The sequence below is a fragment of the Varanus komodoensis genome, unplaced genomic scaffold (assembly GCF_004798865.1).
Source record: "Varanus komodoensis strain SLA01 unplaced genomic scaffold, ASM479886v1 scaffold89, whole genome shotgun sequence".
Taxonomy (NCBI): domain Eukaryota; kingdom Metazoa; phylum Chordata; class Lepidosauria; order Squamata; family Varanidae; genus Varanus; species Varanus komodoensis.
Window position 1 is genome coordinate 836,608 of NW_025336587.1, and position 22,964 is coordinate 859,571.

The following is a 22,964-nucleotide window of genomic DNA, read 5'->3' on the forward strand; positions in this document are numbered from 1 at the left end:
GTCAATGCCATTGAAAACCCAGTTGGTGATGGAAGGGAACCCGCCATGATGGAGGGAGCAAATGCAAATCTATGCCTGAAGAAGTAGGCCAGCCAATGCCAACCTCTAGATTCTTTGGACTACAACTCCCATCATCCTCTGCCGGCAGGGCCACTGTAGTCCTACACATCTGGAGGGCCTCCAAGTTGTGGGGGGGGGGAGGAGATCTGGATTTAGTGCCCTTCTGCCCCTTGCTTGCCCTCCCTTCTGTTCCCCCATCATGGATTAACATATTTCTTGGCATCTCCTCCTTCCTCCTCTCTCTTGTTTCTCCTTCTCTCCCCCATCTTAGGTGGTCTGCAGATCGAGAGCAGCGAGGAGACCGACCAGGGGAAGTACGAGTGTGTGGCCAGCAACAGCGCTGGAGTGCGCTACTCTTCACCTGCTAATCTATATGTGAGAGGTAGGGAGCACCATGGTTCGCACAAGTGACCACCCGACACACCGGTTTGGTTCTCTCCTTTTCCAAGGCCAAGGAGGGCCAGGGTTGAAGGAATTCTATTAGGAAGGGAATGAAGCAAAGCGATGGAGGGAGGCTGGGGTGGGAATGGTCAGATCACCCCCAGCTTGATTTGGGCACGGGGTGTTCATTGTCCTTGCCCCGCTGCCGTAGGGCAACCCCAAGTCAGTTTCCCTTAATTAATTTCTGAGTAGTGAATCCCTCTGTGGAACCAGCCCTCTGCTTTTCTTTCAGAATATTATTCCTGGTGAATCACCCTAAATCCCTGCCCTCGACACTCTATGGATTTGGGTTCAGCAAAGGGGAGCTTCATATGCCACTCAAGTCCCACATCGCTTCCCTGAATTCTCACCCTAAGAACATTTCCCTGGCGGGGTCCAGGAACAGACCCAGTGCCTTTAGCCATATTCTGAAAAACAGGTTTATGCTTGTATGGTGTAGAGGGGCATTCCTTTCCCTGCACCACCATATTTTTACTTCTTAGGCTGCTCGTCACATATCCATTCAGTTCATGACCTGCCCCCTATTTCCCCACAGAGGTACTTTCTTCTCCCCACACCTGGAATTTCTCTACTTAAGAAATATTTAATGGGAATTGCACAGCCCTTCAGCAAAACATAGAACAGGCATTTGTGTGTGTGTGTGGTGGGGGGGAGTTTCCAGCTACATCACCTCCTTAATAGAAAGTAAGTTCTGAGTTGGGTGAAAATGGCTGGGGAGCATTCCTGCTCAACCCAAAAACCCATTTCTCTGCCCAGGATTTGGAAATGTGAAATAGAAATTCATATATCTTACTCCCCTCTGTCACCTAGTTCAGTTTGCAAAAGAAAACTTCAGGCTGCTCTAAAGTTGATCCTTGACTATGGATCATTTGCGCCAAAGGTTTCACCAAGTCTTGGGAATGTGTTATAATGCCACATTGAAATACCGCAAAATGGCAGGGGACAGGCGCCTCCGAGGGGAATAGAAGCATGGTGTACAAATACCCTGCTCTCAGTTCCAGCTACACCCCATGTCTCCAAAATCTTACACCAACCTTCCACGGTGGATGTTAGGGTTATTTTTCTCTGGGAAGTTCTCAGAAGAAACCCATTGGGCACGGAAAGGGTACTGGGCCAGCCCCATGCCAGCTAACTGCCATCAGCTTAGCTCTGACTCATTGGCCTGGGGAAACCAAGAGTTAGTCAAAAATATTTGCCCAGGAAGGCTGAATCGGGTGAACAGCTGGTCTGTCTAAGATCTGCTTGTTGAGATTCTTTTCTGGATGCCCAAGCACAAAACCTTTTGCCTAGCCCATCAGATGTGAAAGCTGAAGGTGTCAAAAGTGGCAGGGCTTCCCTGCCTTCAAAATACTCAGTAGCAGAAAGCAAGAAAGGAGCTAGGAAGCAAAGGAAGCGCTGTAATCTCTTGCCTTTTTCCCAGCCAGTGGCCCAACGCAACCTACTCCCCTTCAAAAGGGTCAGTTGCCTTCTTTATCACAGGGCAGTGGGAAAGCCAATTTATATTCCTTCCTGAAAACTACAATTATTAATCCTATTATTATTATTAGGATTGACCTGATACTTTTTGCATATATGTCAAACATCGACTGCTCAATAAAAAAGGAGGGGAGGATGGACATGCTCCAGTTTCAATAGCTTATATCTCCCACCACACACACAAAATAATTCTGAATAAAGCATCTCATGCTTCGCTGACTCTAGGTAACTGGGCATCTTTGGAAGTCCTCTAGAGTTTGAGAAACATCTTGTTTTCACTGCCTGGAGCAATGGGGTTGTTGGTGTCCCTGGCAAGTGCTTAAATACATTTTAATATTTAAATGTTACACCTTATTCTGCTGAGTATTATCAGTCTTTTAGCAATGCAACACTAATTAGCATCTTTTGTCCTCTCTGGGGGACAGGCCCATGGAGGCAATTGTTTTGAGGGGATTGTTTCATCCACACTAAATATCTGGAGAAGTTATTTCTGTTGTTCCTTGTGGTTGTGACATATGGCAAAATAAAACAAAATAAAAATGTTGCTGTCATTATTACTGGCTGCATGGACAGCCCCCCCCCCCCCCAAACAGGGCAGCAACCAGAAATATGGAATCTTAAAGGTTGATGCTGTGCCATAAGAAATCTTTGTCATTGTTTCTGTCCATTGGGTAAAAAAGTCCTTGAGGCAGAGAGCATACAATCCAAGGCTCGTCCCCTGTCAATTAAGAGAGAATTTGAGCCTGCCATAGTTTGGAAATTTGGAACAGTTCCTATTTGCTGGGAAGCTCTTTTCCAGTTTGTCCCCTTTGTATAAACCATGTTCATTCCCTTCCTCACATAACAGAATGGCTTGCTCTGCCCAGATAACAGTAGAATAAGAGGTTTTCCTAATATCAAGACAAATGTCCATTTTCCCCTGGTTGAGGATTAATGCTTGCAATCAGATTCACTCTGTGCTGTATACCAGCGGCACCTAGTGGCAGAATGCCGGCATTACAGAAATCTGAACCATGGGGCAAATATGAATGATCCATATGTCTCTCCTCTGGGAAAGCTTTTCTTTTCTTTGTCTTTTAAAAATTGAGTTATTGCAAACTCACGTAACCGACAGCAGATCTGCAATGGCTCGAGTGGTTTGTTCCAACTCTCTCTTACCTTTCAGCCTCTGCTTGAGAAATGCACGTGTGTGACTATGTCTTTTCAGAGGCTTCCGTGTGCCTAGGGCTTCTGGCAGGCCTGGAGCATGTGACACATTCAACTTGGCTGTTTCTAATATGTTTTTGTTACCCTTACTTTGATACCTTTGAGGGGGGGCGGGGGAATTGGCCTTAAAATGGTCCTGCGTGGAAAAGTTGGGGGGAACACCATGTGCTGTGGGGGTGATGGAACTGTGAAATGTTCTTTCTATTTGCTGTTGTTGCCACTCGCAGAATCTTGAACATGCTTGCAGAGTTTTTATTGAATTGTTTCTCCCATAACATGCTTGTGTCTCCAAAGAGTTTCCAGAGTGTGGTAGGATTTGTAGTTTTTTCCAACATTGAAAAGAGATAATGTGTTTTTTAGAGCATAAGGAGATCTTGGGATCCCTTCCGCCATCTTGCTTTGGAGTTTGGAAGGGGAGGGAATTGACCACGGAAGGAAGGTGGTGTTTTTAAGGCATGTCCACATGGACGCTTACTAGCATTGCTAGTTGGACCTTTCCATGCTGAGCCAGGAGTATGGAAATTGGCTTTTAAAATGCCCGGGGGTTCTAGCACTTGGGTCCCCTTGTGCTGGATTTTGAGTGGCCCTTTTCTGGTGGGGCAGGGGGGGTGGGCAGATTACATTTGCCACGTCCACCTCAACCCAATCTGTTGCAAGATGTAGATTTACTGATTCACAGCCTGCTGGCTGTGACTTTGTGGATTTGCTCCAGCCAAAGTCCCCATGAGCACATGCCTTGAGGTGGTCTTGGGGTTTGGTTCCACTGACAAGACCCCTCCCGGAGAACAATATAAATATGTCAAGGACCTGCCGGAGAGACTCCACGACGGTGAAGACGCCACGGTGGCCAGTCGGGGAAATGATTTCATCTGTTTGGGGCACAGTGTTGCACGAGTTTATCTTTCCTTCCCGAGCCACAGGGGGCTCGCTAGGTTTTGCTGTTGGACACGGGTGGGCCTGTGGGACTGACCGAAGGGATCCGCAGGCCCTGAGGAGCTCCTGAGTCCGTGGAGGGGCCAGGAGCATGTCTCCTGGTAAATTAACAGGGTGCAAAACAACCACCTCACTGGCTGAGGTACCGCCACCCTCCCTCCGGATCCAGGCCTTGCTGCGCTGGTACCTGCGTCCACTTCTCGGTCGCCCTGGTGGACAGGAAAGAAATGGGGACTCAAGGAAAGGGGGATATTCTGATTTTTTGGAAAGCTTTTTTTTTTTAAGGTAAAGACAGGGGAAAAAAGAGAAAGCAAGCAGTTTGCTGTTGCCAGCCGTGAAGGCTTTTTTTACTCTCTCTGTGTTTCCCCTATTTTCTCTCTTCTCCTCATGTCATTGTGTTCTGCATCAAACCCCCTTAACATCCCTCAGAGCTTCGAGAAGGTTGGTGTGGTTTTTTTTCTTTTTCACTTTCTTTACCCACATTTTTACATTTCTTAAGAGAGAAATATATATCTATATATCTATTATCTTTTTTAATTTAAAAAATGACAAAGATATAAAATTAAAATTAAAAAAAGAAAGAGAGAGAGAAAGGAAGAAAGCAAGAAAGAAATATCTAGACCAAAGATGGCGAGCGAGACCCGCTCGTTCCCGGGTCTCGTCGGAGATGAGTTGAGTTGCATTGTGGGCTCTCTCTGCATCCATTGGTAACGTTGCTGCGTGATGTGCACCTTTCTGTTGTCATGATTACCTTGCCGTATGGACAGTTGGGCCTGCTGCATGATGGGAGAATGTTAGCAACAGACTTTGCATGCTGGTCCTTCCGGTTCTTTTGGACCCGGTTTGTTTTGTTTGCTTTTGGGGGCGATTTTTGGTTGACTTTTGTTTTGTTTTTCCAAATTGTCTGTGCGTGTATATATATCTATATCTATATACATATAATTTCCAAACCACTTCTTTTTTCTTTAGTTTTTAGTGGATTTTTTCCCCACGTTTGGTTCCTTTTTCAGTTTCTAGTGTTGATTTTTTTTTTTTTGCTTTTTGTTTCTTCCTCTCTTTTTCTTTTTCGTTTTTGATCTGTTGATTTCAATTGGCTATGCTGTGCTATAATTTATTCCAAATGCATTGTGCAAAAAAAAAGCCAGTGTTCCTGCTTCCCCACCCTCCTCCTCCTCCTCGAAATGCCCCTCCCCCAACTTTTCGATAATTCAAATTACCTCCAACCCAGATGAATGGAATCACACAGTTCTAATCTCTGTCTCAGGAATTGCTTCTTGGGGTGGGTGAGGGAAGTTTCGAAAGAGATTCGCTTCAACTTTAGCTATATTTCTATCCGAAGGAGGCTTATATTTATGGGACCATTTCATATGGGAATGATGAAAAGAGAATTATGCAACAAAAAGTCCCTTTCCATTGGATTAACAGCTCAGGGATAGTTTCCACGCCCTCAGTCCTTCCCTGCCATCACTTAAGTGGGTTTAACCAGCCGTTGGCCCACACTGAAAACCAAGCAAAAATTGCTCCCTTGCAGTCTGTGGAATCGATCTGCGTAATGGCCGCTTTCACTGCACTTCCCAGGACACATTTGCTAAGGCAGTGAGAGTCTTGCTTGCCTTTTCATCTTGGTTTCCTCTGTAACGGCTATGAAAAAGCCAGGTATACATGTGAAAAAACAAATCAATACATATCATAGTCTGTAATGAAACTGTGAAATACTTTGTTTGCACATCAAGCGAGAGAATAAAGGTGCAAACATGCCCTATTCAGACAGAAAAGGGTTCAATTTTTCTCAGCATTCCCCAGTTGTGGGATTTTTATTCCCAATCTAAACCTGTGTAAGATTTCTCTCTAAGGCATTTTAAAAGACCCCAAAAGTAACGCTCCCATACAACTTTGCCCTTTAATATTTTAAGATGTGTTAGGGTTCCCATGGTCACTAGCTGAATTCCAGTGAAAAAAAAACGGCAGCCAGCAAGGCTTGAGGCCAAGGTGGACAGCCTATTGTTTGCCAGTGACTGTGTGTGTTTTTTTAAAAAATAGGTCCCCTTACAGTTTTGTCCTTAAATCTTACGATCAGCCTTAGCCTTAATGAGAAAAGATGGTTTTTAACCATCTCATGGAAGTTAATAAAGTATAGGTAAATGAGGGGGCTGTGACAGGAAATTGATGCTAGATGCTGAGCCTGAAAAGGGAAATGGCCACAGATCATGGCGTCCAGTGAATGGGAGATGCTTGTGTTTTATGGACGGCTTTAAAGAGGCCATTAATTTCCATTTTCGGTTACTAGTGTCTCCCCAGGGAGTGCAAAAATTGTGCAATCCAGAGATGCCCCTGCTCTTCCCCCAGCAACAATAACAGGGGCAGATCTTTTTGTGAGTGTGTTTTGAAAAATTATCTTCTGAGCACATGCAGAAGGCTTTCCCTTTCTTTTCAGAAGAGAAGCTGCTCTGAGAACTATCTAGAATTCTCCTTTCCTTCATTTGTTTGACTGAAGCTCTCTGGTAGAAAACAGGCAAATGTCCAAAGTGCAGACTTCAGAAACTCTCCTTCCCAATATTTTTCTTGATTTTCCTCCTCTTGGTCTGTGAGTTGGCAGTCCCATAAAACTCTGCAAGATCTTCTACCCCACCCCATGATATTCCAGAGAAGGCCCAAGACCAAAGTTACTGCCCAAGCTGGTGGCTTTCACATTATGTTCCCATGCCTGTATTCTTGTGCAGCTTCTTCCCTGTGTTTCCCCCTGCGTTTTTCTGAAATCCAGGAGGCACATTTCAGAGCATCAGCAACATCTTCTTGCAAAATTAAACTTCGGGATCTTGTGTATGTTTTCTGGCTGCAGGCACCACAAGCATCTCCCCTTTCCAGAGGGCAGCTTTCATTTTAGGACTTCATAGGACTTAGTATCCCAAACATTTGACATTCACACCACTATGCAAAAAAGGGCCTCCCCATTTTTCCTCCACCATTTTTGGCATCCCCAAATCTCACCTGCCTGCTCTGTTCCTCCCTCTCTTTTCAGATATGCCCCCAATTATTTAACTGGGGGGAAAACACAAGAGATTAAAATAAACCTAATGGGTACTCTCCTAACAGGTATTAAAGCTGTGTGATTGATATTTATTTATTTATTTGAGAAATCCTGTGCAGCTTTGACAATTATTTGTGTTCTTATTCTCTCTCTCCCTCTCTCTCCCTCTCCCTCTCTCTCTCTCTCTCTCTCTCATTCTCTTCTCCCCCCTCCCTCCCTCCCTCCCCCTCCTCTTTCCTTTCTTCTTTCTCTTTCTTTCTCCTTTTTCTGTCTTTCTTTCTCTTAAAAGGCAGAGATTTCCAGATGCCACACACACACTCGCACACACACGCACACACACACCACTCTTTCCCACCCACTTTCTCCTTCCTTGTAAGCTTCAAGGGCACGTGTTGTTCTCAGAACCATTGACTGGGTTGTTTTGGATCCTTGGTTAGCACTCAAGAATCCCCAAGTGGCCTTGAGCAAATGCCAAAAAAAATCCTCCTAGCGCAAGACGTCTTCGCCTCCTTTCCTCTTTCCTCTCTTGCTGTGCAGAGGCTGCAGCTCTGCCCGCAGTGGGATTTGCATGGATTGCCCCAACTAGAGATAAGATGACAGGGGGTGTGCATATAAACCCCCAACTCAGGTTGTCTGTTAGATAACTTAAAATTCAGCAAAATGCATCACTTCAGACTACAGACTCAGCCCTATTTTTCGATGTTCCTCATTGTCATTATTACTGTCATTATCATTATTATTACTCCCTGCATGTAGAAAGTTAACATCATGGAGAGTAGCAGGGCTTAAGATCTTTCTCCCTCATGAGCTGGTTTTCTACATGCGGGGAAATCTTGCTCGTTGGGTTTGCAGCCATGAGGAGCATGCAAAAATGTCGCATTCCCACCCGAAGTCTGCAATGGAAGAGGAGATCCTGCTGTGCACTATTGTTGGACATCAGCTTTTATTCCATAAATTTTTTCTCCTTACAGCAAGTGGCTTGACTTGCTGGAGCTGAAATTTTTATAGGTTGGTTCATTTTGGGGCTCCCTCTTTATTGCGGCTTCAGTTTGGAATGTAGGAGCATTCATCCAGGGCGAGGCTTTGATCCCTATAATTCTTCTAGGGTAGCTGGTAGATGAACCGGAAGAGAAAATGTATTATGAAGTGGGACTAAAAGAGAGAATGTTTGGATTGCCTTAAAAGATGATCTAAATCCATCTGCACAGTCAGGCAGGAAAGCCCAGCTGCACAGATCTCTTGGACTTACATCTGTCTTTAAACATTCTGTAGAAATCGCAACATACGCAGTGAAGGATCAAAGCTTGGGCTGCAAACCTGTCTACACCAGTGTAAGCCTCACTGAAATCAGTGGGACTTGCTTCTGTGTGGGCGTGTATAGGATTGCACGGTTGTTGAACTTTTGCTGTAGCAACAAAGGAATGCCCTCCAATATACCTTGTCCTGTCAGCCCTGCTGCAGTCGATAACAAGCAGATCGTGACTGAAAAGAGCGCCAGCAGGTTGAATCCAGCAGTCCCCTCCTGCAGCCGTGCCAGTGTGTTCCAAATTCATTCCACTGATGTGGGGGGATCCTCTGGAGCAGCTTTTGAGGGTGTCGATGCAGGGAAGTGTCTGTGCAACTCTTTCAGGAGCCGAGTTTGGACCCAACTGTCACAGGCAGGTGTGTGCAAGAGGTCCTCGTCTCCACCAAGTGTGCCAGCCCTTCTAGCTTGAAGGGTGGCTGGCGATTCCTTGAGCGTAGAGACAGGATGGATTCTCCCTTTCAGGAAAACCGCTTCAATTTACAACAAGCTGCTCCGTTTTAAGCACGGACAAAGGAGAGGTGCCCAGTTAGGCTGTCTAAAACTGGGGAAATGCAGAATTCCACACTTCTTGCTTCCAACAGCTGCCAGGGGTGGCCGAGGAAGAGCTGGCCAAACGAACAGGGCATCTTGGGTGTCCCTTGTGATACTCAGCTGCGGACTGTTCTCTGTCTAAAGGTGTCCTTTGAATGGGCTATTCTGTATGTGGAAGGTTGTCTGGCCCATGACTGGTTTAAAGGGAAACGACCTGTAAGACTCCTGGGCTATGGAGTTGCCCCTCAACCCATAACACCCCGCCCCCCAGTTCCAACCTCCCCCACTCAAGCAAGATGCATTTCCCTTGATATTATGGTAATTATTCCCAAATAGAATCTATCCCTACAAATTGGACTGTGCATATTTGTGCAAATCAGTATCCTAATGTTTTCTTCCCCCCCCCCGCATATTAGTGATGCATTTCCTCTTTTGTGATGGCATGTCAGTAGCCCCTTCCCCTCACCCTGCCCCACCAATAACAAACAGCCCCTTTGCTAATGGGGTGCCACACTTAAAAGGCAAACAAAATGCATCACAATTTTGCACCCCCATCTGCTGGGTCTTGCAGAGGCCCTGAATCTATTACATCATGCCTCGGTTTAAGGCAGCAGTGCTGACCAGCGAGAGCAGAATCACAGGGTGCCTGGACATCCCACAGAATGCACAGCCTGTGCAGAGTACAAGAGTGGACACCCCTTCTGGAAGGCCTTTGGGCCAGATGTCCTCCATCTGCCCCCCTTCCAGTATTGATCTAGCTTCTCCCCACCATGGTCACCTTTTCGCCATCCTTCTTCCATGGGTGGTATTCCCATAGTGTCATGTTTTGTAGTCTGTTCCCAAAATAAAAACCCCCAAACTGGAATCCTTGCAAAGCCCAACCTCAACTTTGAAGCCCAGATCAAGCTTTGAAGCTTGGTCAGATGTCGCATGGACCATAGCTTGGAAGCCTGGCTCACTGCTAGGTATTTCCACCTACAGTGCACCTTGAGAGAGCTGAGTGGGTTTCCTCTGTCAGTGGAGATGCCCAACAAGATGGCATCTGGCCCTTGAACGTAACAGAAACCTCCGCAACTGGAAGGACCATTCTGTAGAGAACCATCAGAAAGATGGCTCGTCCTAAACCCCTGGAGAATTCACTACCATCGTGGCCAATCCCTTCCACCTTTCTCCTTTGGGTTTGTTCAGTTGGGGATGAAATCAGTTGCTGATTTGATTGCTTGCAGCTGCTACTGTTTGCAAAAACATGGGCAGACATTCCTTTCAAATCTCACCTCCCCCTCATCATGCTGGCTACCAAAAGGAAGTCTTTAGAATTCAGCATGCAAGGAAAGGGAGAAAAAAGCCAAGCCAGGTAGTCCTTTTCAAAGATAAATAGTTCTGCGCTAAGCTCTCAAACTCCGGGGGAAAGGGGAGAGTCCCTAGTGATATCTTTCCTAATATCTTTACCATCTATACCCTCGCATGTTGAGAGAGAGAAAGAGAGAGAATTGTTGCAGGGCTAAGGGGGTACCTTCCACTGCTTTGTGCAGTCCTCTACTCTGAAATTCCATTGATAAATGAATGAATAAATAAATAGTAAATATTTGACAAATCCGGTGAAATGACCACTGTTTCTGCAAAGGGATTTCTCAAGAGTTTCAAGGAAGTACGACTGGGTATGACAAAATTATTTAAAGGGCGTTTGGCAGGAACACTGGGCTCCCGTGTGATTTTGATAACTACTGCCTGCTTCTGTCTTATATGCCTTTTTTGCATTGCTGTACTCTTTGCTTTAGGGGGGGAAAATTTTAGATTACACCTCGTCCCGCCAATTTAAAAGCCAGCTTCTCCCGACAGCCGCACCAGAACCGCCTTGTGCCTAACATTACAGGGATGGTGGGAGCAGCACACATGATCCAATTGGGCCTTTGAAACGATTCTGTTTGCCCTGCCACACAAAATATATCGGAAAAACGGCACACAGACACCAAACCAAAAAAAGAAAACAAATGGGGAGGAGGGGAGAGAGCCAGTACAGCTGCCCTTTCAAAATCAATATATGGCTTGATCTGAAAAGCAATGAAGTTGGCATAATGTTCCCGATTTATTTAATTTGGAGACCCACCATCAAGGGGCACTGCTGGGATTTGCTAAAGTGAGCAGGCAGGCGATGGAGGAGGAAAGGCTTGTCTGCTGGAAGGGCAGAGATGGAGGGGAATGAAAAATTCTCCACCCAGATGTAGCTTGAGGGAAGCGAGAGGGGGAGAGGTGACACGCAACCTGCTTGGGGCAGGAAGGACAGGTGTAATCTAATCTTCACTACAAATATATTAAGGCTGCACATTATTTCGGCCCCTTTCCCTCCCTGTCCCCCTCCTCATTTTGGAGTAAGACAGAATGGACTCCTGTCTCACCAAAATGCCAGTAATGTCCGCCTTCTCACCTCATTCAGAGCAGCGGCTTGCCGGGTGTCAAAATGTTTACCACCATTTGGTTTTGTTTGGTGCTTTCAACCGGTCACCTCACTTCGTTTGATTTGTTTAAGTTGTGTGACGTTTATTTTCTTTCAATTTATTTTTTCAAAAAACAAAAACAGAACAAAAATTAATCATTCCCCCTTCCCTTCTTTCAGATTACTAAACTAACTCTTTATCATGTTACTTTTACTTCATGTTTATTTCCATTTTCCTCACCCCCACAACCCTTCCTCATAACCTCCTTTCTAATTTTGACTCATCCATGTGAATCGGGGTTTGAAGAGGTTCCCATTCCCTGTATTCTCACCTCCCCTTTCCAATTTGCCAACCACCTGCAATCTCTCCTTTTTCCTGGGCTAATTTGGGGAAAGGTTGATTATTGTAGAACAGAATCGGTGGGGAGAGGAGTTGACTCGATCGGTCCGCAGAATTTTTTTTCCAGCTGCATTCTGGGACTGCGATCCAAGGGCAGAATGATGTGCACAACTGCCCTCCAGACCTGGATCCTCCGTTCTTCTGCAACCAGGTCTGTAAAAGCGCCTGCCCTTCCCGGTCCTTTCCTGCTCCCCATGTGGACCCTCCCAGTTGTCCTCAAATGCAGGTTAATAAAACAAAAAGCACAGGATGCGGATTGGCAGAGGCTGTCCAAACTGACTTTTCCATCATCCACTTACTCATTTCAAAGGAGATGTAAAGGAGTAAACTTAGGACCTTCTGCCTGACAAAGACTCTGGCAGAATGAGGAGAAAAAGGGAGCTGGCAAGAAGAGAAGCGGAAAAGAGAGTGGCAGAAAGGAGTGTGAGAGAGGAACGGCCTGCCAAGAGGAAAAAGCTGGCAGGAGGAAGGAGAGAAGGGAAGCAGGGCTTGACCAACAAAACCAGACACGAATTTGCAGTTTTTATCTTGGAAATGCAAGTCCTTATGCCCCACACTTCCCTCTTTCTGCTGATAGCACAGCCTTCCTTGAACTGGTGCTTTCCAGATGTTCAGAGCCGGAATTCCCATTAGCCACGCTGGCTGTAGCTGATGGGAGCTGGAATCCAAGCTCTCCAGGGCACCAGGTGGGGGAAGGCTGGTGCAGCAGAGCACAATGCTTGACTTCAGGAATGCAAACCATAGTTTGGTGCTATGTGAACCGGGTTGTGCAGCCGCTAGGAGGGGATTGGAAATCTGTGTTTAGGGAGCAGCGGTGTGTCTGATTTAGCTTCAGAGAGCTAAGTGTGACCCGTGGGCACCAGAGACACGATTGTTTTCATTTGAAAATGGTCTAGCATGGTGGTCCTCAAGGGCGACACGTGGCCTGCAGGCTTTCTGTTGCCCACCTGGGCTCAGCAGTGGTTTGTCCTTACCAGCCAAGCCTCAGCCACTGATTTCTGACGTTGGCTTGTTTGGATTAACAGTCATTAAAGCCATCGCAAGTGCAGAAAAAATGACAAACTGGGGGGGCTGAAAATAGAAAACAATGCAGGAACAAGATTGTACCTGTGATGTTAAATCGGGAGAATGCTAAACCCATCTCCCTCCCTCCCTCCCTCCCTCCCGGCACCCCACTTTCTCTCTCCCCCAACATGGGCAGCCACCTTTTGCTCCATTTTGCTACTGCCCCCATTCCCTCATTCATGTTCTGCCAGCCCTTTTCCTCTCACACCCTGTTTCTCCCACACCCCTTTTCTCACTTTCATTCTCTCTTCCTTCCCTGGTTGCCTCTGCCAAAGCTGTGAGCTGGTCCCTTGCACAGAGCCAAGGGCTAAATGCAACCCCTTTTATCCCTGCATGAGACAATATGTGCTGGGTTCCCTCTTCCAGGGCAGAAGGAGCTTCCTGGGTCACCTGCACATGGCCAGTGGCACAGGGACCCTCGGGCCATAAGACTGTTCCTTGCTGGATGATATCAGGAAGAGGCACCATGAGAGAAAGGAATGTGGGTGGCTTGTGACAGCTCCTGCTGCCCCGAAAGTGGAAGCTTTTCTGGAAAATTTGCCTTTCTGGACTGGGAGAGGCGCTCAGCGGGCATGCCTGGCACCCGGCCACATCCTTCCCATCAGAAATCAAAACACCCTCCTGGGGTCCTCATGGGGAATCTTCTTATTTTTGGTCCAGGACCCAAAACGGGCTCAACTGCCCGCCCCTTCTGTGCAGCACCTCCACAGGGAGATTTGCTGAAGCCTGACCTGAGTTTGTGGCAGGAGGATGGTGCCCCAACATGTGCCATTTTGAACCTGGACCAAAAGCACGCCACCTCACTGCATGAATCCATAATGAGGCTGGATTCAGGCTACACCCACCAGGTGCATTAGCCGGACTCCATGTTCCTACCCAGAGGCAGGGTTTATAGATGCACTACTTGGCAGCCCCCTGTTCAGGAGACAAAGTGTGAGGAAATTCGGAAGGGGGTGGATGTGTATCACTGACGAGATGCACTGGCAGCCTCCAGATGTTTACACTCAGGGAGACATGGGGGGGGGTAAACCTCTTCCCCATCCCCTCCAAGCAACAGGCTGAAGCCACAGAGGGGCAGACAGGCCTTCAGTGTTGGGAGAAAGGCTTCCATCAGCCCAGTTAGACCTTACGCTAGATCTCTCCTCCTCCATCATGGCCTCAGGGAGGAAACTTGAAGCACCCACTTCCTGTTTTAAACCTCCCAGTTTCTTGCCATGCCTGAACAGCGAACTCTGGTTGGTTGACGCAAGCACAGATCACATGCCCCAGTTTAATCCTGGCTCATTTCAGTGAAACATTGTTTTGGGTCAACACACTTTGTCCCTTTTCAAACATAACTCTGAGTTGTAGTTCATTTAAAATCAGGCTATTGGTACTTCCCCTGGTTTCTTTACAACCATGAGGCATTCACATAGTGGCAAACTATGGTTTGGTTCTAATATCTAAACATCTTTTCTATTTAACCTCCTCTTCAAGACAGAGCATGGCAGTTGGATTCGTTCCTTAGCTGAAATACTTTTGGGGCCACCCCACCCCCCGCCGATGTTTTCTAAAAGCTCGTTTCCACAGAATCTGCATTAGTGATGCCCCCGCCCCCCAGAGGTAGTTTCCTGCGCTCCCAGTCTGTCACTGGGTCATCTACGGGGACTTGGGTCACTGCGCTGCCTCCCATCCTCTCCACCGAGGCCACAGTTCTGCGTTGTGACAGCCCTGGACTCTCCTCCCAGCTTGGAATAGAAATCAGAGTTCCCTTCATACTTCGATTCACAGCACTGGTCCTTTTCCAAGAACTGTTTGCCATTTTCATATAATTCCTTCCTTCGTCCCCCATTTCCCCTTCCCTGCACCCCAAATGCTCAACCTAAATTTCCCATCTTGTTCTGTTTCAATGACAATTCTCGTGTTTGCCATTTCAACCCCAGCCGAACATTTCTCGTCTTCCAGATCAAACAGCCTTTTTCCTTTCCTCCCAGCCCTACCCATAAATGACCTCCCCCAACTCTCCTTCCACTCTTGTTTTTGAAAAACAGATTCTTTCTGCCCATTCCTCCAGCACCTGACTGGCCCGCATGCCTTCAGCCATTTCTGCCCCGTTTAGTTCTCCAAAGTCTCTCCGTATCATTTCCAGAAAGGCTAGCGCTGTTCTCTTGTGGATCCGTTTTTTCAAGAGCACCTTTTGCAAGTTAACGTGGATAGGTGACCACTGGAGAAGCACACGAAAGAAACATAGAAACATAGAAACAGAGCGAGTCAGAAGGGGTCTCCCGGGCCATCTAGTCTGACCTCTGGCACCAGCCGGCTCCACTCACGACATGCCCACCATGTGCATGTCCAGCGTATCTTCCAGAAAGAGATTTCTGAAAGATGCTAAGAGGACCCTGCATGCACAAACATGCGGGGGGGGGGGGGCGCTGTTTGTAAGTGCACACTCCATGCCCCTCATTTGCTCAACATTTCTTGGTCTCTCCAGGTGGACCATTTGGCTCCCCAGGTGGGAGGCCTGGCTAGCCTCGGTACATCAACACATCAGCTGGTAGTGACTGTGTAGCTTTCAGGCATGGGACCTTCTTGGCTCTTTTGGGAGATGCAGGAAATTGAGACGGTCAAAACAGGGGTTCCCTCAACTGCCTTCTATTAAGTTGTATCTCCTGAAGGCTTGGAGACATCACTGAACTCCCTTTAGCCGGTTTCCCTGGGAAGTACGTGTTTCTTCATTCAGCGGAACAGAGACTGTCTGGAGAAATTGGGAGCTAGGATAGAATCTCTTGGCTTGTGCCAAGCTCCTGCTGCCAACATTTGGGCTGCTAACATTCCCTAAAAAGCAGTGTCTAACAGCATTTTTCCGAAGCACCCTGAGAACACCCACTCAAAGGGTGGGAAACTGAAAGGCAGCTAAGCCGGTTGGTAGCCCTGAAGGACAAGTGTCCCTCATTATCAGCTCTCCTTTGCATGATCGCAGACTTGTTCCTGATTGCACATTTCCAACTCTTCTCCTTCCTTTCCTAGGGAAAGAGGGAGCTGAGGTTCCTCGGCACAGAGGCATCATTTCATTTCCATGCTCTTCTTTTCATTTAGGAAACAATCCAAAGGGAACAGCGCTCTTACTTGCCTTCAGTTCTCCCCTCACGTAAGGTCTGCAAACTTCACCCCATTTCCTTTGCTCAGGAAATGTACAAAGCATCCACCCTCATTGGTTTGGTTTGGTTTTCTCTCCGTGTTCGCTGTTTACATGGCCTTTGTTTCCTTCTCCTTTTGATTATTATTAATTCTATTTTTATTATCTTTATTATGATCGTTCTATTATTCTGCCAGGGCTGCAATGTGCCAATGTTAAACTGTGACATTGGTTCACATCAGCTAGAGAAAACAAAAGTATGCAGCATTTTAAAAGTGGGTTTCCCCTTACCCCTAACCCCTCTCTGTCTCTCTCTCCCCCTCTCTCCCCCCCCCCCTGCACCCCGCTTCCTTTTTCTTTATCTGTGTGGGCATTTGCTAGTTGCCCAAAATAACAAGCTCCAGTACTTTACATCTCCTTTCTTTCCCTCTGTCTGCCTTCCTCTCTCTCCTTTTCCTCCTCTCTTCTCCCTTTCTCTCTCGCCTCTCTTTTCTCTTGGTTTCCTCCTTTTTTGCATGTTTGTGATTCTGAGAGCTGCATCTATCGAAGGAATCATGTCAGATCTTTCAAAGAGGCTTTGTTAGGGTTTATATACCCAAAAACCACAAAAATTTGATTAGAGTTTCTCATCTTTTTTGCTGCTGCTTTTCCCACCCACTCCCCTCTTGTTGCACCTTCTTCTTGTTGCTTTGCAGTGGGGGGGGGGGGGGGGACAAGGGGAAGAACCAGGATGCTCTCTGCCCCGTCCAAGGAGGATTCCTGCCCAAGTTCAGGCTAAAATTTGGCCACCGCCAGGGAAAAAGCCACCTGCCTTCCTCTTCCCATCCCACTTGCACCCTGATCTGCCTATTAGGAAGAAAGCCTCCATCACTCCAGAGATGTCTAAGACCTTCTGCCTGAACGTGCCCCTAGAAAGAGCTACAGGTCTGAACCCGGACGTTCCTCCATTTCATCCCATTTCTGCACCAAATGGATGGGACAGGCAGCCGAGTGACCCTGGACCAAGCCCTGCCTCACCTGAGAATTAGCATGGCCGTGGGTGCAGGTCCCAGGTGCATACGTGCATCACCTGATTGAAATTCTGCTCTTGCTGTGATGTGTCACTCAGTTGCCCCCAACTTATGGTGACCCCATGGATAAATGCCCATGACAGCCAAGTTTAGCTCTTGAAAACTCAAGGCTGGGCCTGCCCTGATGGAGTCTGTCTATCCTATGGGTGATCTCCTTCTTTCTCCTCTCCCAGTAGGCTCTTTCTGGACAGGTAGAAAACTCATCCTCGTAATTATTCTTGATGCTTCCTTCTGAAACGAGATGACAGTGTAGCCCTGTTCTGTGGCTTAAACCTGGGCTTCCTTCCCTGCCTTGCCATATTTTTCTTAAATTTACCAATGTATTTATTTATTTTTGGTCTCTGGAGGTGGCCAGGTTGCCTACGACGGACCAATTTTAATCCCCCACCAAAACTCCTGCTTTCAGATTTGAGGCAGTGGATGAAGTGGGGTGGGGAACAGCTGCCCCTTCACCTCTGCCTGAAAATGGGTCAGGAGCTGGGGCTGGGAAGTGGGGGAAAGTCTTCCCCACATACATGCTAGGGGGTCCCGGTTCCAAGGGCCATGTCGCCTCTTTGTCATTTTTAAAGATGAGAAATTGCTAATAAATTTTTGTGTATTTATTTGTGCTGTGATGGGTCTAAAATTGATCAATGGAACCCTGTTGCTATGAAATATCGCTTTTATGTCTATATTCTATATATTGTTTGTGAAAGTAAATTATTTTGAAGTTCTGTTTTTTTCCTTTATTGATTGATTTTTGGTATTCCGATAATTTTTTAATTTCAGCCTTTTTTTAAAATGAAGGAACGACGAATTAAGCCCCATCTGTATTTAAATTTTCTTCTGCTCTTCTTTCCTTTTCCCTCCTTATCTTTCTTTTCTCTCTCTCTCTCTTCTTTTTGTTTTCTCTCTCTCTTTTCTTTTGCTTTTGTTTTTGTTACCTCTGTGCATTTTGTCCACAGTTCGCCGTGTGGCTCCCCGATTTTCCATCCCACCCTCCAGCCACGAGATCATGCCAGGCGGTAACGTGAACATAACTTGCGTGGCGGTCGGATCACCTATGCCATACGTCAAGTGGATGCAGGGGGCAGAGGACCTCACCCCAGAGGACGACATGCCAGTTGGCCGGAATGTTCTGGAGCTGACTGACGTGAAGGATTCGGCCAACTACACGTGTGTGGCCATGTCCAGCCTGGGCGTGATAGAAGCCGTGGCACAGATCACCGTGAAATGTGAGTGGGCCCCATTCTGTTGGGCTGAGCCACTCGGTGCTGTTGGCCCTCGACTTGGCCAGTTCCCTGCAGCTGCCTCTGGCCAGGCCACCTCCCTCAAGGCCGCCTCACAGTGCTTTTGGTGGCTGCCTCAGAGGTCTCCAGGCTTCATCAGCATCTCCAAATCTCCACCCTGCATGGATTCTCACCCAAGCCCTTCTAGGCTTGCCCTTTTGACCTGTTTTGTCAATACGTGTGATGCTCATTTCCTGTCTTGAGTTGGAATTAGGTTAAGGCTCGCCTGGTTGGAGTTTGACATTCCCACCTGACTGCCAGGGGCAGGGGTCCCCAACCTTTTCGGGTCAGCAGGCACACATGGAATTTGCAGAGCATGCCATGGGCACTCTCACAAAATGGCTGCTGTAGTGGGGCGCAGCTGTGCCTGTTCTGAAAACAGCTGCCAGGATGGGTGTGTCTAGTTATGGGACCATTATCTCCCAGAAAGTAGTGTGTCCAAGAATTGAGGTATCAGGCAGGACTGGGAACAGAATCCTGAAACACCAAGCGATTTCAAACCTAATAAAGTTGTCACTGGAGGACTGGACTTTGCTTCACAGCCTGGCAAACTCCCAGTGGAAAAATTAGTTGTCAAAATACCATTACACAATTAGATTAAAAGCAGGAGAGCTAAGGAGTGTGGTGGGCCCAAAGATGCATCCCTGGGCACGTCGTTGGAGACCCCTGCCTTCGGAACCCTGCTTCAAGGATGACTGCCAGCATGCCCCGATCCATTTGCTTGCATGCTCAGGGGAAATACCGAGAAGCATCCCTTTAGGACGGTTGAAATGTGCTTGTACATCACAGCGGTGCTGACAGGTCAGACTGAGCCTGCCTCAGGGCTCAAATTGCTCAAGCTGTCATTGTGGGACTGCATGATAAACGACGTGTTATGCGGCTTTAAAAAAATGTTCTGGCTAAGTACAATTCCAGTATGCCTTCCCAGTGCCTTTGCTCATAAGCATGCGCTGCCTGGGAAGTTCTGCATGTGCTTGTTTCCTGCCATCCTTTTTCCACTGCAGGGGCATCTTTATGATGTGGAGTTGGCGTTTCCTTTAAAAAAAAAACTGTCTGTGGCATTTTGCAGAATCACAACCAGAACAAAGGCAGGCTCCCTGCCCCGAGGAACATGCAATCTGCAATTCGACTGGGGCATAGAGAGAAGGGAGTAAGGTGGAAGCGAAGGGTGATGGTGGGAGAGATGTCTTTGGTCAGGTTGTGCTCCATCAGTTGTGTTTGCAGATGAAGACCTAAGCCAAAAGCAGACTGAGAAAAGTGAGATACTGAGGAAGGATCAGGAAGAAAGGAGAGGGCTGGTGCGGTGTGAGCAGTACGGTGCGCATCCCAGAGGAGTCGTTGGAGTGAGGGAAGATCCGCTGGGATTCAAGGGCTCCGGGGCTCCAGGAGGAATTCCGGTTATAAGGGCCGGGAGGAAGACTGAGCAGAGTTACTTAAAGGGCCTGAAGATCTTTCACGAGCTCTTGAGACAGAAACACAGGGCCAGGGTCTTGAGAATGTGTCATGGGAATTTCAGGTGGAGATGGTGCATCCTGGTGCTTTCCAGCAATGGGCATGCTTGGGGCGGGGTTGCAGGGACAGCCTCGGGATGGAATGGTCTCTCCGCACACTTTGCATGCATAAGTTCCCATTCCAAGTCTCTGGATCAGGGACCAGGAGTTGGAAAGAGACTCTTTCCTGCACAGAACCTGGAAGGCAGCTCTGAGCCAGGAAAACTGGGCAAGAGGGATGCACATTCTGGCCAGGCCCCACGCCAGTTCCTCTGTTCCAGCAGATAAGTGTCTCAAAGAACTAAGAACTGCCTTGTCAAGACAAGACTGTATTACATTTCAGTTTCCTTCCTACATGCCCAGACCCCACAGCCAGGAGTTCTCTTGAAAGTACATTACATATGCAAATACACATCTTAAAAATATATTATAAGGACATACAAAGATATAAACGTAACACATACACTGAAAAAGATTGCTAAATCATTGGCAGCCCCTTAATTATCCAGGCATAGAGACAGGGTGTGGGACAGTTTATCAGCTGAGCCCTGTTTATGCATGGGCAAAGAACCACGTTCAGGGCTGGGATCTGTTGTACACCCTGTGTACTTATTTTTGCCGTTGAATGCGTTAGACTGTTGGTCCATCTACCCCAGTATGCTGGCAGCCATCATTTAAAGCAGGGGTCTCAAACTCGTGGCCCGCAGGCCAATCGCCGGGATGGGCGGGGCACGGGGGAGGGGCCCTGCAGCCTTCAAAGCACCAGCGGCGCCCGGGCCGGCTGTGGGATGAGCGGCCCACCACCACCGCTTGATGTGGCCCAGCCTCACCCAGACTCTACTTCCAGCGGCCCCCAGGTAAGTTGAGTTTGAGACCCCTGATTTAAAGCATGATTCTTCCCTAGTCCTATCTAGACAGTCTCTCTCCATGCAGAGCACATGCTGTACCACTGGGCATTTTAATAATGAAATAAGATTGTAGCCCTCATGTTTCTGACTCAAGGGCTCATGTAAATGGGAGGGTAGGAGGCAGCTTCCTACTGCAATGGACCATCAGCTCAGTATTACCTGCTACCCCAAATGGGACTGTCCTAGGTTTCAGGCACAGCTTTTTGCTTCGTCTCTGTCTATGACATGTTTGCTATTCCACCTACCTAACTGGAGACATTCCGCAAAATAAATGCATTACCCCTTAGGGAGGGATGTTCCCACATGCTCTCCTCACTCTGTCCTGTTTTGGTCACTGCCGCCCCAAAGAATGGATGTGACAATCTCCCTTGCACAAATGTTCTCCTAGCTCATGAGCTTCCCTCCTTCCTCCACCTGTTCCAGGCACGCACGCCGTGTCTTTGTGAGCTTGGAGCTCGTTTTAGTGATCCCAGGTGCTGAGTCTGAACACATTCCGGTTTGGTGGAGCAGTCTGAGGAGGGTTATACCCTCTGCCCCAAAGGGCTGGGAGTATTTCCCCTGCTCCATGTCCCCGAACAGCTGTACCATCACCTCTGTTTGCGTGGAAGTCTTCCCCCGGTGTCCTGACGTGCCAGTTGGGCGCAAGGCTGAACATTCGATGAGACGGGCCAAGTGGACGTGTTTATGTTTAAGTTAATCCTTCCCATTTTTCTCAGCACTTCCCAAGCCCCCAGGGACCCCCGTTGTGACAGAGACCACGGCAACAAGCATCACCATCACTTGGGACTCAGGGAACCCCGACCCTGTCTCCTATTACGTGATCGAATACAAGTCGAAGAGCCAGGACGGGCCGTACCAGATCAAGGAGGACATCACCACCACGCGCTACAGCATCGGGGGGCTCAGCCCCAACTCTGAGTACGAGATCTGGGTGTCGGCTGTCAACACGATTGGGCAGGGCTCCCCAAGCGAGTCCGTGGTCACCCGGACTGGGGAGCAGGCGCCCGCCAGCGCACCCCGCAACGTCCAGGGCCGGATGCTGAGCGCCACCACCATGATCATCCAGTGGGAGGAGCCTGTGGAGCCCAACGGGCAGATCCGGGGCTACCGGGTCTATTACACCATGGAGCCGGACCAGCCCGTCAGCAACTGGCAGAAGCACAACGTGGACGACAGCCTCCTGACCACCGTGAGCAGCCTTCTGGAGCACGAGACCTACACCGTGAGAGTGCTGGCCTTCACGTCCGTGGGAGACGGGCCGCTCTCCGACCCCATCCAAGTAAAGACGCAGCAAGGAGGTGAGCCCTCGCATGCCCCCCGCTCTTAGTCTCGGTAGGGATTATATGTCTGTTGCAGGAGCAAATACCCAACCGCAGCCCTCTCCCCCAACTGCTAGGCAGGTGGATCCTTTTCAGCGTTGCCATATTCTTTTCCCAGCCCTGAGAATGGAATGGAGTGTCCTGCAAAAGGGCAGGCCTGCTGGTGCATCAAACAATGCAGCAGAATACTCCAAATGTGCATTAAACGTTGCTTAATTTTCCTGGTCATTCTGATTCCATTCTGTGCTGTTTGCTTGTTAGAGAAAGGGAGAGATTGAGTTTCCCACATGCGTGCCTGCAGATTTGCACTGCTTCTGTACCATTTCATGTCTAGACAAATTCTGGACCAGTAAGTGAGCAAAGAAAAGATAAAACAGATAAAATAGCAGCAGCAGCAACGACACATTAAAATAGGATTACATTAAAATGCAGTGCACTGATATTACATAGAAGGCAACAGTTCTAATAAAAATATAATGTTTTTATATTATCTGGTCCTCATAAGAGAAGTTATGCTGATTCATTCTAAAATGTAATGGAAATTTGTAAAAATCACACCCACTCAAGCAAGCAGCAATAATTCCAGGCTATGGAATGCACTCCCCAGAGAGGTCCGCCTGGCACTGTCTATATGTTTTTTGGTGTCAGGTTAAGGCCTTTTCATTTAACCAATATTTTAATGATAAAAATTTTAATTATTATTAGAAATAATTATTTTAATCTAACTTAAAATTAATTAATTTTATATATTTCAGTTGTGGTATATCTAATTTATTATTGTTTAGGATACAGATGCTATTATTTATTGTTGTATTTATAGATTGTTGTGAGCTGTCCAGAGACAGAAGTGATTGGATGGCCTAGAAAAATCCTAAATAAATAAATAAAATATTTTAGGCATTAAAATTGTCCTC

The 22,964-nt window shown here is 47.5% G+C and overlaps 1 protein-coding gene across 7 annotated transcripts in view; it reads left to right on the top strand.

Annotated features, from left to right (window-relative positions):
- The window catches only part of PTPRS (protein tyrosine phosphatase receptor type S), a 238,009-nt gene that overhangs the window by 119,306 nt on the left and 95,739 nt on the right, over positions 1-22,964 (top strand). For 4 of the 7 annotated variants that reach the window (XM_044417520.1, XM_044417521.1, XM_044417522.1 and 1 more), the window contains 3 exons: positions 332-442; positions 18,010-18,279; positions 21,448-22,029. In XM_044417520.1, coding sequence (XP_044273455.1) covers positions 332-442; positions 18,010-18,279; positions 21,448-22,029 — 963 coding nt within the window. Of the gene's footprint in view, positions 1-331; positions 443-4,545; positions 4,558-18,009; positions 18,280-21,447; positions 22,030-22,964 lie in introns of all 7 variants that reach the window. The other 3 variants (XM_044417518.1, XM_044417517.1, XM_044417519.1) reach the window with 1 other exon arrangement.